At 46.2% G+C, this 17,140-nt stretch overlaps 2 protein-coding genes across 3 annotated transcripts in view; one reads left to right on the plus strand and one right to left on the minus strand.

The window, feature by feature from the left end:
- BCAT1 (branched chain amino acid transaminase 1) overlaps positions 1–10,875 on the minus strand; it is a 69,340-nt gene extending 58,465 nt beyond the window's left edge. The window contains exon 1 of one of the 2 annotated variants that reach the window (XM_081880094.1): positions 10,591–10,875. In XM_081880094.1, coding sequence (XP_081736220.1) covers positions 10,591–10,596 — 6 coding nt within the window. In that variant the 5' untranslated portion in view covers positions 10,597–10,875. The remainder of the gene's footprint in view (positions 1–10,590) is intronic. The other variant, XM_081880095.1, reaches the window with a different exon arrangement.
- The window catches only part of RECQL (RecQ like helicase), a gene marked incomplete at its 5' end in the record, with an annotated part of 63,594 nt that overhangs the window by 16,642 nt on the left and 29,812 nt on the right, over positions 1–17,140 (plus strand). The gene's annotated exons all lie outside the window — the stretch shown is intronic.

The raw sequence follows: 17,140 nt of genomic DNA on the forward strand, positions 1-17,140 counted from the left end.
TACCCAGAGCAGCCAGCCTGCCCTGAGTCCTTGCTGGTTTTTGGAGGACCCAGGAGCTTAGGTCAGGGATGTTGCCTGGGATGCAGAGAGGGACAGATGCAAAGCAGTTGCTGTTTTTACTTGGAATTCCAGCACCGTGTGGCAAAGGCTGTGTCTCCTGCTGAAATACTTGGGTCATGCATGGGGCCTGTTTTCCGAAAACTCGTGCATTGGTTGTCCTCCTTTGCCATCAGCATCACTTGCATCATTTGCTTTGGAATTGCTGGGGACAAGTCGGTGGCAGCGGCGGCAGAGAGAACGAAGTGGCCAAACGAGACATTTCCACTCTTCAGAACCGGAGAACAGAGCCTCTAAGTGTCTCTTTTGTTGACCTGCTTGTCAGACCCGGCATTAATCCATTTGCTTAACAACTGCATTGTTTGCCAGTGTGACAACAGGGGAAAAAACAGCAACTATATTAAAGCTGCTCGCTGCATCCTGTTGGCCTATAAATCTCACTTCCTATATGCAGATAATTCTCTCTTTGTACCACTGAGCGACAAACAAGACACGCTCCTCCTCTCTTAACAATTCAGAACAAGAAACAAAAAGGCAATAAGGACCAGGAGTCTTTTGTTGACACTAAGAGTGAACCCAGGTACAAGCTGCCTCTCAACATGCACAAGTGTTTGTGCAAGAGGATGCACACTTGTTGACTTGTGAAGCTCAGGCACACAGACAGCACACTTGTTGAATGTTTGTTGTTGTTTAGTTGTTTAGTTGTGTCCGACTCTTCGTGACCCCATGGACCAGAGCACGCCAGGCACTCCTGTCTTCCTCTGCCTCCCACAGTTTGGTCAAACTCATGCTGGTAGCTTCAAGAACACTGTCTAACCATCTCGTCCTCTGTCGTCCCCTTCTCCTTGTGCCCTCCATCTTTCCCAACATCAGGGTCTTTTCCAGGGAGTCTTCTCTTCTCATGAGGTGGCCAAAGTATTGGAGCCTCAGCTTCAGGATTTGTCCTTCCAGTGAGCACTCAGGGCTGATTTCCTTAAGAATGGAGAGGTTTGATCTTCTTGCAGTCCATGGGACTCTCAAGAGTCTCCTCCAGCACCATAATTCAAAAGCATCAATTCTTCGGTGATCAGCCTTCTTTATGGTCCAGCTCTCACTTCCATACATCACTACTGGGAGCTGAATGTTACATGGAAACAACAGCCCATAGGAACATAAGGACACTATCTTATTCTGAGGTTGGTGAGAGGAAGGGAGAAGAGAGGAAACAAGATTAATGCAGAGAGGAGATGGCTGTGGATGGCTACTAGCCATGACAGCTATGCTCTGCATCCATGGCTGGAGACAGAAATGCTTCTCAGTACCAACTGCTGGAAGTCACAAGAGGTAAGAGTGCTCTTGAGATCAGATCTTGCTTGTGAGCTTCCAACAGCCATCTGGTTGGCCGCTGTGTGAACAGGATGCTAGACTGGACAAGCAACTGGCCTGATCCAGTGGATTTTTCTTACGTTCTTATGACTCCACCAGAACTGGTAGGGACGAACTACTTCTGCAGCGTACTTCTGCCTCCGAGCATGTTGACATGACCCCTTATTCATCGGCTGCCCTGTTTGGGCAACAATTATGTCGTCACTTAATCGGCTGAGTTTGCTATTAGAAGGGAAGATACGATCGTCAATAACAACAAATGCAATGTTTGGAGCAGCTATCAGGGCAGATCTCCAACTTCCCTCCGTAAAGATTTGAGTTTATCTTTAAAGATAATAAAAGAGTCGAAGTTGCAGGCACAGTCCTACCACCATTGAAATTCCAGGGCAGCAAAACGTCTTGTACCCAGGAGTATTGTTTGCAATACACCTGTCAGAGACAGGTGAGGGACGGATTTATGATCATTCCAGGCTGGGTAGCTCATGCAACCAGCCAAGCACACTAATCCATGGAGCGTGAAGTCAAACAAGAATGGCTGTGCAGAGATGCCGAGAGCCTGTCTTCGCGGACCAGACTGCTGTGTTTATTCTGCTAGAATGATCCTTCCAAAAAGAGTTAAATTTTTATTGCTGTGGGAGTGGAGGCCATAAACGAAATGGATTGGCTGTATTTATGTCTGCAATAATCCAACAGGAAGTTTGACTGGGTAGCTACTCCCTGCTCTGCCCTAGCACTAAAAGGGCCCCTGTTACAAATGCATCTTGGCTCACAGAGCAAGCAAGTGTCTTTTGAAATAGGATAGGGCTAACTTCAGTCTCTCAAATAAACAAACCTAGAATCGTGGTGCACCAATGTGTTTTAAGAAGGCAATAAATCCTATGCATGTTTCTTTGGGAGTTGAGTTCAGTGGGGCTTAGCTGCAGGTGAAAGCAGTGTTTGAAATTCACCAGGCACATTTTGCACCTGGCTTTTGGCTACTTGCAATTAAGTGAAGATGACCGGGTGCCAGGATGCTGCCTGTGACGTCTCCAATATCTAGAGGAGCATGCCTGGTGATCCTTGGATCTTGACTGCTTTCACACGCAAGCAACTCATCCTGTAGAATTCTAACTGTAATATTTTATCTGCACAATCAGAATGAATTTCAGGAACCAAAACGTCGTACTGAAAAATATGGCTTTCAAGCTGTCTGGCCCCAAAATGGCAACTAACCCTGGTTTAAGAAGCCATTTGGTACCTAGCTTATATGCCTGAGTTTCTAACACTGGTTCAGTGGGGCTTAGTTGCAGGTGAAATTTCCTGAGCAACCATGTTTGGCCCATCTCCCTTTCGTAGTTAAGGGACAATTTGTTCTGTAATGCTCAGGGTCTTGGTGGATCAGACTGAGTTCAGCAAACAAGAACAGGAGCAACCAGTGGAAACTCCTTCAGCAATTTCCCCATCCCTCCACTGCCTTGCTAAGCATGACTCAGTGCTCAAGTCTGGGTGAGTTTTCTACAAGCCGCATCTATGGGGTTCACTGGAAAAATTATTCCTATGCGCCTGACTCACATGGCGAAATGTACCCTGGGCACCAATGGAGAAGTGTACTAAATCAGGGGCGGGCAATCTGAGGCCTGTGATCCCATTTCATTTGACCTTTGACCCCATGTGGGTGACAAGGAGGGAGAGAGTAAAGGGGGGGATCACACCCACCTCTAGCTCTGCCCCTACCCAGTTTCAGCTCCAGACCCACCTGCCATGAGGCCCCTGACAGATCATTCCAAGGCAATGTGGCTCTGGCAGAAAAAGGTGACCCTGAATCATCAGGTGCTCACTGGGGTTTCCTCCCTCAAATATCACACCCCACAGCAGAAAAAGACTCAGCCCTGGCAGACCAGGCAACCATCTTATACCCACAGCACTATTTGATCTTCCATTTAAATTCTGTGTACGAATGGTAAACATCAAAGGAAGGCAACTCTGAGATTCTGGAACGTAGGGCATCAAACGCAGAAAGACATGGATGTGCTAAGATTTTTTAAATCAGCTAAGGCAAGCTCGTGAAAACCTTTGATTATCCCCAAACACTGTTTTCGCTGGATTGATGTGGGAAAGGAGAAGGAGATGCACTTATCTTTCAGATAAGCAAAGCCAGTGCGTTTTCATTTTCAGCCGCATATGGCAATATTTGCCAAAGTCCTTCTAATGGAGGAAAGTCAATTTAACCTCTAATAAAAATAATGGCTTATTTAAGAGGATGAGCGCCCTGCGTTTTACTCCATCGCCTGGTTTCTTAATGGATACTTTTGCGAGACAAAGCAATTAATTCTAAGGAAACTGGGACTTGCTGGTCTTTGTATAACTGAGAGAGGATTCTTGGATTTGCAAGGGCAGAGACTCAGCTGGGGTAGTCATGTAAATAAGACAACTGCTATCATTTCTGAGTAAGCAGTCATAATAAGAGAGAGAAACTGACTGCAATTTGACAGGCATGGTTTTAGCTTGTCATTTTTCATAATTGTGTGATTGTTTAATATTGTCAGGAGGGTTCCAAATTTATTTTGTCAGCACCTCTGAATTTCTGGATGAGAGCAAACAATGCTTAGCATTCATACAGCAGTTTTCCAAGGGCTCAGGGTCCTTTGATATACGCTGGATGCTTTCAGACGAAACACTAAACCATGGTTTAGTGCTATGTCAACAATTCTAGCCTCCAGCCAGATTTTCATGCACCTCCTCCTCTTAAGTGCCCAGCAGGACTTCAGAAGCTGTTGCTTTTCATTGATGGACAAACAACAGCTAACACAAAACGACCTTCCCCTTCTTGATGCTCTCCAAACGTTCTGGACTACAACTCCCATGAGTTTTAGTTGCCAACCAAAGCATCTGTGCCTCATGTATGCGGAGGTAGCCATTGGTTTTGAGACTCATGTCTCCAATGGTGGACTTTAAGGTTCAAGCACACACACAAAGTCAAGTACAGTACATTCCCACAATCCTAAATTCTCCCCCACCTCTCCAAAAACCTAGCGTCTATTCTGCTGAAAATCCATTTGTGTATCTTGCGTTTCATGCAACCCTGCATTCAAAAGGAGAAACACGTGAAGCACAGCCATTGAGCTTATGGACACAGATCAGAGCTGTGGTTCTCTAAATAGAATACTAGAATCATAGAATTGGAGCCCAACCCTCTGCAATGCAGGAATCTTTTGCCCACTGTGGGGTTCAAACCCACAACCCTGAGATTAAGAGTCCCATGCTCTACCAGCTGAGCTATCCCAAATGTTGTTGGACTCTGGCTCCCATCAGCCCCTATCAGCATGGTTAACGGTCAAGGATGATGGGCACTGGAGTCCAACAACACAGCCTCTCCGTCCCTGATATAAATAGCTGGTAGCATTTGGTGCCTGTTGTCTTTGTCCATGGAGTTTTCTTGGCAGGGATACTGGAGTGGCTTGCCAGTTCCTGCTCCAGGTGGATCACGTTTGGTCAAAACTCTCCACCTGTCCATCTTGGGTGGCCCTGCACAACATAGCTCATAGCTTCTCTGAGTTATTCAAGCCCCTTCGCCATGGCAAGGCAGTGATCCATGAAGGGACCATAAATAACCATAAAGAAGGCTGATCGCCAAAGAATTGATGCTTTTGAATTATGGTGTTGGAGGAGACTCTTGAGAGTCCCATGGACAGCAAGAAGATCAAACCTCTCCATTCTGAAGGAAATCAGCCCTGAGTGCCCACTGGAAGGACAGATCCTGAAGCTGAGGCTCTAATACTTTGGCCACCTCATGAGAAGAGAAGACTCCCTGGAAAAGACCCTGATGTTGGGAAAGATGGAGGCCACAAGGAGAAGGGGATGACAGAGGATGAGATGGTTGGACAGTGGTCTCGAAGCTACCAGCATGAGTTTGACCAAACTGCGGGAGGCAGTGGAAGACAGGAGTGCCTGGCGTGCTCTGGTCCATGGGGTCACGAAGAGTCGGACACGACTAAACAACTAAACAACAACAAAGCATTTGGTGCCAGGGAATTAAGGTCTAGGACCCAGCATGCAGCAATATATTAAAAGCAAACTTCTCTTGGTATGATGTTCTCCCCAAAACTCCCAGAGGGAGGGCATTCTACATGGGTGCTTCAAAGAGCAATGGCAAAAATGGGAGTACTTTGCAGCAAAAAGATTGGCAATTTCTCTCCCAAACACTTTCACATAGCTTTTCTTATCCTGTTATCTTGTTGGCAGGACATTCCATCACAGGTAACCCAAAGTGACTTCTGCATCGTTTAAAACTATTTCTTGGTACTGTTGGCACTTCACCCTGTTGTGACCGTACCAAAGTTGGTATTGCCACTACAAACGCTAATTAATGATTCTCAAATTTGATGACTTGTAGAGATTGAAACCTGAGCCTGTTAGGACCGGCTATACCTGGGCATACCTACATCCATTGGGTTGCTGACAAGAATGATTGCACCTTGTGAACTTCCATTGCTTTCATTCAGAGCGGAATCACAGATTATGTGCAGCCCCACGATTTTTCCAGGATAATTTTTTAAAATGTAAAAATCGCAACGCAGATGCAATTTTAAGTGAAAGGACAGTGGGCCATGTACGAGGAAGCTGTTGCTCCCGTGGAATATTTTCCCCTCTCTCCAAATATGTTCTAGGGGTTCTTTGGGAGGGGGGGTTGGGGGGTGAGGAAAGCACACTGGGTGCAGACAAGGAGAGGAAGCTGAATTGTGCAGGTGGAAGTCCTTTTGCTCGCACAACGACCCTGTGAGGGAAATAAATCCAACCGAGAAGAGACGGCTGGGGGAAAACAGTTTCTTCCATCCTTCCCCTCTTGTGCTGTTTTACTGCAGAATACCTGTATGCTTCCCCCCCCCCATCCTTAATCAGTTTACTAAACAATATTTCTGTCATAGCGCCTTTAATTATTTTTTTAAAAATCCTAGGCAGCGTGTACGATATTAACAAAAAACAAGAGAATAATAAGTGGTCTGTAGAAAGGACTTTATGGTCTGAAAACAGAGACGCTGTGTGTACCTTTGTAACCCAATACTTAATAAAAACGTTTTTAAAAGAGAGGGAAAAAACAGCATGCAGTACAACTCCTGAGATCCATGCAAAATGCAGGAGGTGGGTGGGAATAATTGCTTAAAAATGACACCAACGAAAAGCTGCTTTATGTCTCCACTGGGGGGAAAGATACTGGGACTAGAATCTTTTCCTCGGGTAAATGCAATAGGAGGTGGTACTGCTCAGTAGAGAAAATCAATGGAAGAGGAAAGAGTTTCTCTGTGGGAATCTTCCAAAGTGTAAGGGCATCAGGAGAGTCCTGCTGGAGCATATCAGAAAAGCTCATGTAGTCCAGCATCCTGTTCAGCTGAGGCAGAACACCACCTCAACCTCCATGAATTATAGCAAAAAACAAAGAATCACATAACATGCACGTCTGCCCTCATGATGGATATGGAACCTCTGCCTTATGAGCAGATGCTGATTAATGTTAACTTTTAAGCTCACATTGCAAATTGATTTATTCACAAAAATGCCACCCGCTTCACAATCTCATTTCACACAACTGACAAAGTTGAGCTTTAGTCTATGCACTGTTATTTCCTCTGCAAACTGACTGGTTTGTGCTTATGATAATACTTTTATTTCTCCTGCTGGTTTGCATTGCTTTCAACGTGCGTTATTTTACTTCCTTTAAAAATGTTTTATTTTGAAATGTTTCTAAGATAATCTTGCTGTGCTAAATGTGCATTCTGTAGTTGTGACCTCTGTCACATTTTATTTTGATAATAATTTGGTTTCCAGTTAACTATGTTGCTTTGAATGTAGACTTCATATTTGACTTTCAGTTGTTTTATTCTGGATTGTTTTATTTGATGTCTTAATGTAGTTGGGAAACAGGCTTTGAGATTCGTTTCCCTCAAAATATATAAAGCGGTATAGAAATGAAATAAATAAATTAAAATACATTTATGCCAAGGGGTTTCCTATTCCTTTGACTGGTAGAGATTAATAGAGCTATTCTTTGGGAACAATTTCTTCCATTCCCCATTTGCAGTGGACGAGGATCCTTTTAAAATATTGGAAGACTTTTGACTTTCAGATAACAAGTCCTCATAAATGGCAAATCAGGGAATAAGCCTGATCTGGTCTGGACCGCTTCAGATTCAATCACATCATGACCAAATGCTCTTTGAAGCAAACAACTATTTCCAGTGCTTGTTTTTGGTAAAAATAAAAGGAGATGCCAGCAATTCATATCTTGATAAAAAGTGCTGTGGGTGCCAGCACAAAATGGATGCCAAGGGCAGCAAAAAAGAGATGTGAGGGTATTCCCCGCAAAAAAACAACCTTGCCTTTCCCCTGTATTTCCATGCTTCTAGAAAGCTAGCTGTTATGCAGCCACCTCTCTGATACACAAAGTTTTCTATGTGTATGAATATTATTGGGCTCCCTCCCCCCCCATTCCAATAAATGGCACATTCCATCATGCAAGCACCTACGACAATCTGTCATGGTACAAGTCCAGTCCTTTGGTTAGATAGCATATCACCTTGACACATCAGCTGAGCCTGACGAAGAGTGCAGGCCAACTGAGCAGTGCCCAAATAATATATACCAGAAATAGGCAACGTAGTGCCCTCCAGATGTTGCCAGGCTCCAAACTCCCATCAGCCCAAGCCAGCCTGGTCAATGCATAAGAGAAACCAGGGTCCTATAATATTTGGACAGCACCAAGCAAGCTACCCCTGAATATATACTCATAAAAGTAAAGGTAAAGAGACCCCTGACCATTAGGTCCAGTCGTGGCCGACTCTGGGGTTGCAGTGCTCATCTCGCTTTATTGGCCGAGGGAACCAGCGTACAGCTTCCAGGTCATGTGGCCGGCATGACTAAGCCGCTTCTGGCGAACCAGAGCAGCGCACGGAAACGCCGTTTACCTTCCCGCCGGAGTGGTACCTACTTATCTACTTGCACTTTGAGGTGCTTTTGAACTGCTAGGTTGGCAGGAGCAGGGACTGAGCAACGGAAGCTCACCCCATCACAGGGATTCGAACCGCCGACCTTCTGATCGGCAAATCCTAGGCTCTGTGGTTTAATCCACATAACTCCCAAATCTGTGGGGAGCCAAGAAGCACTGTACAACCACCAAGGGGTGGCGGCACTGTGTTAGCAGGCCTAGGGAGCCCCTAACCTCTGCAGAAATAGCAACAAATAAAGAAAGGGAGACCCAAACAACTGAAGGGAGAGTCGTAGCTCAGAGCCAGAACATTTGCTTTGCATGCAGAAGGTCCAGGTTCAATCCCCAGCACAGCCAAATAGACCCAGGAGAGACACACCTGTCTGAAACCCCAGAGGGCTGCTGCCAGTCAGTGCAAGCCACTATTCTACTGATCAACACAGCCTGATCCAAGGTGTGCTGCAACAGGAGCACTGCCATGCAAATATGGGGGAAGAGTAAGAAATGGGTCCCCGAACACACATTTGGGTTAAAAGGTTGATGATACCTGGCGCAGACAATACCAAGCCAGGTGGGCCCATGGCCTGACTCTGTATAGGACAGGTTGCTAAGTCCTATGAACGAGGCTAAGTCCTATGAACGAGGACTGGGGATGCTAACCAACTGTAGAAGGAGTGCTGGGGGGAGGGAAATGGAATGGAGTAGTCTGGAAGAGGGCATGGCCGGCTGGATCCCTTAACAGGAGTACTCCACACGGCAACATTCTGCTGCAGGTCCGATTGATCACTTCTGCATTCCGTACTTTGCATATGCGACGCTGCATGGTTGCCAGCCTTGCCTTAGCCTTTGGCAGCAGCATGGCAGGCTGAAATTCAACAGACGAAGCTTTTTTTCCCTGGATCTGAGAAGTTTGGGAGGAAAAGCTTCAGCGACTTATTAATGCCTCTCGACCAGCTGTTAACGGCACAGGAGCACAGCCCTTAAGAAAAAGAAAGTGGCAACCTTTATTTTCTAGCTTGTGTGGCTGTCATCAGACGGCAGAAAGGATCCCAAAGTGAGTCTGGCCCAGGAGCTAGCTTTCTGGCTGCAAGGCCCATCTTGCCAGGGGCACAACACGCAACTCAAAGTTGCAGTGACACTTATGTGAATACAGACCCTTTCTCTGTATTCTCTGTCTCTTACTTGCAGGCTCACACCCCCCCCCAATACTTCCTAGGGTATAAAGTTGCTGCCTCCTCCCTCCCCACCCCAAATACCCACAAGGCATCCTGGAAGTTTAAAAGGTGCACATTAGCGGTTTAGATGAGAATTTCTTCCCCTTCCCTTCAACAGAGCAGAGGAAATGTGTGAAAGGAAACAGGATCTGGAACACATCTGTTACAGAAGCTCGGTTGCAGGAGAAGATTGAGTTGGGGGAGGCGGGAGAAAAGCGAAATACGTAACTCTCAGGGTCTCACGTCTGCGGAGTGGACAGCTCACATCTTCCCATTTACACGGAGGGTGCCCGTCAACAACCAGTGACTCTCCCGTTCCCCGATGACCTGATTCGGAGCATGCAAATTGACTGCAGAGCTAAGATCTATAAATAAACTCCGGGGGCCCCACAAATCGCAGCATCCGACACAAATGCATATGTATCACACACACAAACAAACTAAATCACACATATATACAATATAGCTCTTTCCAGAACAAGCCACAAAAATAAACCCTGGAACCCTCCAGTCCGAATTAGTCATTGCAAGTGCCTGTTGTTGTTTTTCTGCTGCTGTTTTTGGAGGGGAAGCCACTGAACGTGCAAGATGCCTGGGGGAAAAAATGAATAAATGCAATTCGGGGTTTTAACCCTTAAACTCCCGCCACTTTTTTTTTTAAGGAACCTTCAAAATCTTAACGAACTAATGCAAAAAAAAAAAAAGCATTCCTATAAATAAATTGCGGGTGGCTCCCCCGTTTCCTCAGAGCCTATACATTTTTCAGCACTGGCCCATATGGATACGAGTGGGAAGCAAAGAAGCGCAATCGGAACCGGATCATCGGCCCAGAAGCTGCAACCGTTCTCTGCCTCCGGAGCCCGAAACGCGTGAGCTGGCTCCCGTGTGTGTGTTTGCAAACGTGGCCGGGGCTCCTAGACGCGCATCTCCCACCCTCCCGCGATGCAAAAGCAGCAGCTGCTGCTGCTGCGCACGATCGCTTCCTCCAGATCTTACCTTCATTGCGCTGGAGAAATGCACCCCAATCCCCAAAATTTAAAGGTGGGCAGAGGAAGAGGTGGACGGCTTGCAGAAACGTGTGTGCGCTGGGGGGTGCTTCTTTTCTTCTGGCGTCTCCAAAAGATGCCGCTCCCGAAGCAGAGCTCTGCAAAAAAAATAAAAAATAAAATAGCCCAGGAAAGCGAGCGCCGGCGGGACACGTTGCAGCTCCGGCTTGCAAGCGAGTTTCTCCAGCAGCGGGCGGCGACGGCGGCTTTTTTCTACCCGCGCCGATTGCATCACAGGCAGGAAACGGCGCTCCCCGCAGCCGCCGCCAGGGGGCAGAGGAAGGGGAGGAGGAGCGGCAGATCCCCGCGGCGGCGCCGTCATCCCGGTTCTCCATCCGTGCATCTATATCCCCATCCTTGGAGGAAGGCGCAAGTCCAGCGCTTGCAAGGGACCAGGACGTGCGTCCTCGCGACCGCTTGCGCTTGCTTCTCATCCCGGCCCTATCTATGCATCCCGGCCCTATCTATGCATGCTTTTGATTAAGCATCTGAAGGCAGCCCTGTTTAGGGAAGCTTTTAACATTTGAGGAATTATTTAATATTATTTAATTTAATATCTAATATTTTGCTGGAAGCCGCCCAGAGTTCTATTTATACCCCGCCCAGATGGGCAGGGTATAAATAACAATAACAATAACAATAACAATAACAATAACAATAATTTTTTTATTTTTTATTATTATTATTGGGACGCGGGTGGCGCTGTGGGTTAAACCACAGAGCCTAGGACTTGCCGATCAGAAGGTCGGCGGTTCGAATCCCCGCCAAGGGGTGAGCTCCTGCTCCTGCCAACCTAGCAGTTCGAAAGCACATCAAAGTTCAAGTAGATAAATAGGTACCGCTCCGGCAGGAAGGTAAACAGCGTTTCCGTGCGCTGCTCTGGTTTCACCAGAAGTGGCTTAGTCATGCTGGCCACATGACCCAGAAGCTGTCTGCGAACAAGCACCGGCTCCCTCGGCCTATAGAGCGAGTACCCTGGGTAACAGACACTTTGGGTTACAGACTCTGCTAACCCGGAAGTAGTACCTCAGGTTAAGAACTTTGCTTCAGGATGAGAACAGAAATCGGGCAGCAGCAGCAGCAGGAGGCCCCATTAGCTAAAGTGGGACCTCAGGTTAAGAATGGTTTCAGGTTAAGAACGGACCTCCGGAACGAATTAAGTTCGTAACCAGAGGTACCACTGTATTATTAGCAAGGGCAGGGGTGCAATTGCAAATCAGGTTTTTAAGGAGGGAGGCTTCTTGGTGGTAGCTCCCACTATGATCTGTCAGGAATGCTTCCATGGAGATTCCTGCAATCCAGGGGGTTGGACTAGATGACCCTCAGGCCCTTTCCAGCTCTACAATTCTATGATTCCACAATTCTAGCATTCTATGGCTATGTGTCACTCTCCTCCAGTTTTTTGGGGGGCATACCATTTAGGTTCCCTTAATGTAAAAATGATTTTGGGTCACCCCTTTTCTGAACCTTTCCCCAGCTGCGCAACATCCTTTTCTGGGGTGAGGCGACACAGATATTCCCTGGGCTGTCATACCATCGATTTGTACAATGGCATTATTAATCTTCCATTCCTTTCCTAATAACCCCTATCCCCTAGAAATTAAATTTGCCTTCAACACAGCCGCTACACACTGAGCCAAGATCTTCAGATAGACTGTCTTCGAACCTGGAGGTTCTATTTAGCCAACATGGCTAACAGCCATTAACAGGGCTATCTTTCCCCATCCCCTTTCTTTCTGATTCAAGTCTTCCCGTGCACAGGAGAAAAGTACCAACAGACTCGGGGTAACCCCAAGATTTTCAGATGCAAAAAATTATAATAAGCATAATAAATTTTAGGGCAATAGTAGGGAAGCTTTGGCCCTCCGGTTATTGCTCCTGTCCAGCCCAGTGCCAGGGATGATGGGAATTATAGTTCATGCAACATCCAGAGGGCCAAAGGTTTCCCTCCCTGATTTTTAGGGGGTATAAAAATGCAGCAACAAAACCGCTAGCACATTTGCAAAGCTAAGTAGGGTGTGGCATGGTTTCAAATGGGATGGGGGAACAGTGTGTGGAGATTCCTACATTACAGGGCGGGGTAATATACTTTCTACCTCTACAAAGTTTCCTTCCTGGTCAAGTCACTACCAGTTCAGAACCATGGGCATGTATATGGAATTTAGATTTCCACCCCCCACCCCACCCCCCAAAAAACATGCATCCAATTACACTTCTTACATTGAATTCCATTTGCCACTTTACCACCCATTCACTGAGTTGGGAGAGATCCTTTTGAAGATCAGTTCTTTTTTAATAATCCTGAACATTCAGCAAACTCAGCTACCTCATGGCTCCCCTTCTAACCCGTAGTAATTTATAAGTTAAAAAGCCCAGGTCCCTATGCCAATCTTTTGGGGGAACCCCACTTTCTACAACCCTCCACTGGGATAACTATGAATTTATTCCTACTCTCTACTTTGTGTTGCCAATCCACAAAAGCACCTCTCTTTTCATTCCGTGACAGCTAAGCTTACTCAGGAGTCTTGGTCATTGTACTTTGTCAAAAGCTTTTTGAACACCGGCATCATAATACCTCCTCCTTATTTCATGGTGGTGCCATTTGGGTTCTGTTGCTGTTGGTCTTCACCCCCCAAGTTGCTTTTAGAGGCAGACATTCATGTATGCATGTATTATACTGTTTATTGCATTAGTGTAACTTTTATTTTCCCAGACGTTTTTCTTTTGTTTTCAGCTGGAAATTGTTTCCTTGTTTTACGCTGATGCACCTCCAGCTGCTTTTATCCTTTTTAAATTTTTATTGAAATTACACCGCTTCTTAAAATGATTGTACTAATTGCTTTTTAATGCTTCGTGTATACCACTTCCAAGAGATCAGGTGAGCTGGAAGAGAGGGTTGCAAGTTTTTTAAAATAAAAATGAATCCCAAACCAGGCACAGCTCCAAAATGTCTCATCTGAATTCTGGACCGCTGCTGCATTTGAACTGGTGCAAAATGCCATTTTGGCTGATCTGCGCAACAGCTGCTTGCAGCTTTGAACTCATCATCATAGCAATTCTCTCTCTCTCTCTCTCTCTCTCTCTCTCTCGGGAGGGGAGGGTGAATAGGCGGTAGCCCTTACAGCACAGAAAGCCAACATGCAAGTTAAGTCTTTGCAAGATCAGAAGGTAGAGTGTGAGGGTTGCCATGGAAATGCTCAAATAATAACCTAGCAGTGACTGATGATGCTAGAATCCATTTGCCAACCCGCTTTCGCAAGGCTTTTAATAAAAAACAATCTAGAATCAACTTGCTAGGGACGTTGGGCGGGGACTCAGTTCACAAGACACCCGCGTCCAGACCCCAGTGCTAGTTCCAGGGCATCCTTTCAGGTTTCCGAAGGATACAGGTTAAATTCATTGCAAAGTTCAAAAAGTTTACCCCTAGGCACCTTCAAGGTTAGATGGCAAAACATCCATATACAGTGGTACCTTGGGTTAAGAACTTAATTCATTCTGGAGGTCTGTTCTTAACCTGAAACTGTTCTTAACCAGAGGTACCACTTTAGCTAATGGGGCCTCCTGGTGCCACCACACACAATTTCTGTTCTCATCCTGAAGCAAAGTTCTTAACCCGGGGTACTATTTCTGGGTTAGCGGAGTCTGTAATCTGAAGCATCTGTAACCTTAAGCGCCTGTAACCCGAGGTACCACTGTATTTTAACAGTCCTTGTGGCGGTTTTGTCTCCAGACCAAAGTAATGCCTTTAGGAACATAAAGCTCTGTGGGATCATATCAAATGCTCCATCTAATGCAGCATTGGCCAACCAGATGCTTCCAAGAAGCCCACAAGCAAAGCTTGTTAACATGGTTAACAGCTATTAAGAGGGCTATCTTCCATCATCCCTTCTTTCTGATTCAAGTCTTCCCAGGCACAAAAGGAAAGTATCAGCAAACTCAGGATTATCCCAGGACATTTAACATTTAGAGCAGCGGTGAAGAAATTCTGGCCCTCCAGATATTGCTGAACTCCTGTCCATCCCAGCGTCAGGGATGAGTTCATGTAGCATCCGGAGGGACAAAGGTTCCTTGTCCCTTAGAGGGTAAAAAAAAAAGCCAAGGTAGGAAGCCGTCTCCCACCCACCCACCCAGGGAGACTAGAGTGGGGCAAGGGATGCACACAGATACAAAAAGGGTGGAGACAAGTATCCAGTTGTCTGGATAGGTCATTTCCAGGTTCATGCTGAGGAGACCTATTTAGATATCGCCAGAGACAGAAGCGAGAGCTGTCCAAAGAAAGCAAAGGAGGAATCCAGGATTTTAATGTAGCTGGGAATAGATACAAGTATGCCCACACAAACACACCCTAAATTGCAAATAGGTCATGCTCAGTGGGCACAAAATGCTAACTGTTGGGAGGAAATGGGGAGAGAGATAGAATGGAGTGGCTGGAAGCCTGAACAGCAGTTAATCACTGCAACCTTTTGCTGCAGGTAAAGGTAGAGGGACCCCTGACCATTAGGTCCAGTCGTGACTGACTCTGGGGTTGCAGCGCTCATCTCGCTTTATTGCCTGAGGGAGCTGGCGTACAGCTTCCAGGTCATGGGGCCAGCATGACTAAGCTGCTTCTGGCGAACCAGAGCAGCGCACGGAAACGCAGTTTACCTTCCTGCCGGAGCGGTACCTATTTATCTACTTGCACTTTGAGGTGCTTTCGAACTGCTAGGTTGGCAGGAGCAGGGACTGAGCAACGGGAGCTCACCCCGTCGTGGGGATTTGAACCGCCAACCTTCTGATCGGCAAGTCCTAGGCTCTGTGGTTTAACCCACAGCGCCACTTATTAATTTGTCTCAGATCCTTCTAAAAGCTACCTAAGCCTGCAAGTAGCCACCCACCAGAGCTGGTGGCAGCAAATCGCATAACCATTTGTGTGTTACTTCTTACATTTACATACCACATTTTTCTTCCAAAGAGCTTGAGGTGATGCACATGGTTCTTCTCTATTTCCTCCTCACAACAACCCTGTGAGGTAGGTTAGGCTGAGACAGGGTGACTGGCCCAAGGTCACCCAGTGAGCTTCATGGCTGGGTGGGGATTCAAACCCTGGCCTCTCAGGTCCTAGTCCAGCACTCTAACCATTATGCATGAGGTCCTTCCTTTTTATGTGTCCTGGATAACCCGCAGTAAGAAATATTCATCCATCTGTAGAATGTACGTAATTTGATATTACAAGCCTCTTATCGTGTTCCCCCTCCCACACACAAACTCACCTGTTTGCTGTTGCAGGTTAGGAAGGATTCAACTCTCTCTGCATTAAGGTACAGTGGTGCCTCGCAAGACGAAAAGAATCCGTTCCGCGATTCTCTTCGTCTAGCGGTTTTTTCGTCTTGCGAAGCAAGCCCACTGACGGCTTAGCGGATTAGCGCTATTAGCGGCTTAGTGGATCAGCTGATAAGCGGCTTAGCAGCTTAGAAAAAGGTGGGGGAAGGAAAAAAAAGTCGGAAAAACTCGCAAGACATTTCGTCTTGCGAAGCAAGCCCATAGGGAAATTCGTTTTGCGAAGCGCCTCCAAAACGGAAAACCCTTTCGTCTAGCGGGGTTTTCCGTCTTGCGAGGCGTTCGTCTTGCGGGGCACCACTGTACAATACATTTCGGTATGTATGATTACAGCGTTGTTCTCTTTGATGTTTGTGCACGCTATTGACCTCCTCACCTATTTTCAAAGGGGTCTCACCGCAAAACTTAGTAGGTATGTTTACAACTGGGCTTCAAAATAATGAGACCCCCAGACAACCGATTCTTAAGGCAGCTGCATGCGCGCCAAAACTCTCTTTTGTCTACTTCAAGTCGATACAAAATGAAATGGTACTTTGGGTTTGATTTGTTGCGCAGCAAATGTTTCCTGTCAGCCTTGCCAGCCGCAAGCAAATCTGCATCAGTTCAAGAGCTGCTTTAGGAAACCTAATAAATTATCCTGAGACAGCTGCCACAGTAGCAGGAGGGTCTCTTGCAGAGGGGACCTCCCCCAAAAGAAAGCTTCACTATTAGGAAAGATAAGTGGAAGAGTATGTCTGGCTGCTTTTAGATAAGCTCTTTGCAGGATCATTGACCAGATTAATCCTGCCTATTCTAAAAACACCTTATTTCTAGGGCACTAGTGCCAAAACTGCTGTAGACAAACAAGGCCAAAATTGAACCTTGAAAATTTAGTGAAATGTGCTTGTGTGGTTTCTGAAATGCAGGGTTTTTCTTTCTTTTTTCTTTTTAAAGGGACAAGGATGTTAATGAAGCTAGCTTGCCAGGTCCTTTTAGAGGCACTCCTAGAAACATATGCAACTTTCAATCCTGTCCACTCATGCTCCACAGCAATTATTATTTTTCTTAGCTTCTTAAAAACTTTTTTTTAGGCTTCCCTCAAAATTTCAGGGTGAAACTCTACTGTGTGCTGCCTTAAGCTAAGAAGAGTGACTAGCCCAATGTCAATCACCCAGTGAGATTTGTGGCTTTGTATGGATTTCAAT

The sequence above is a fragment of the Podarcis erhardii genome (assembly GCF_964252035.2).
Source record: "Podarcis erhardii genome assembly, chromosome: 10".
NCBI classification, from domain to species: Eukaryota; Metazoa; Chordata; class Lepidosauria; order Squamata; family Lacertidae; genus Podarcis; species Podarcis erhardii.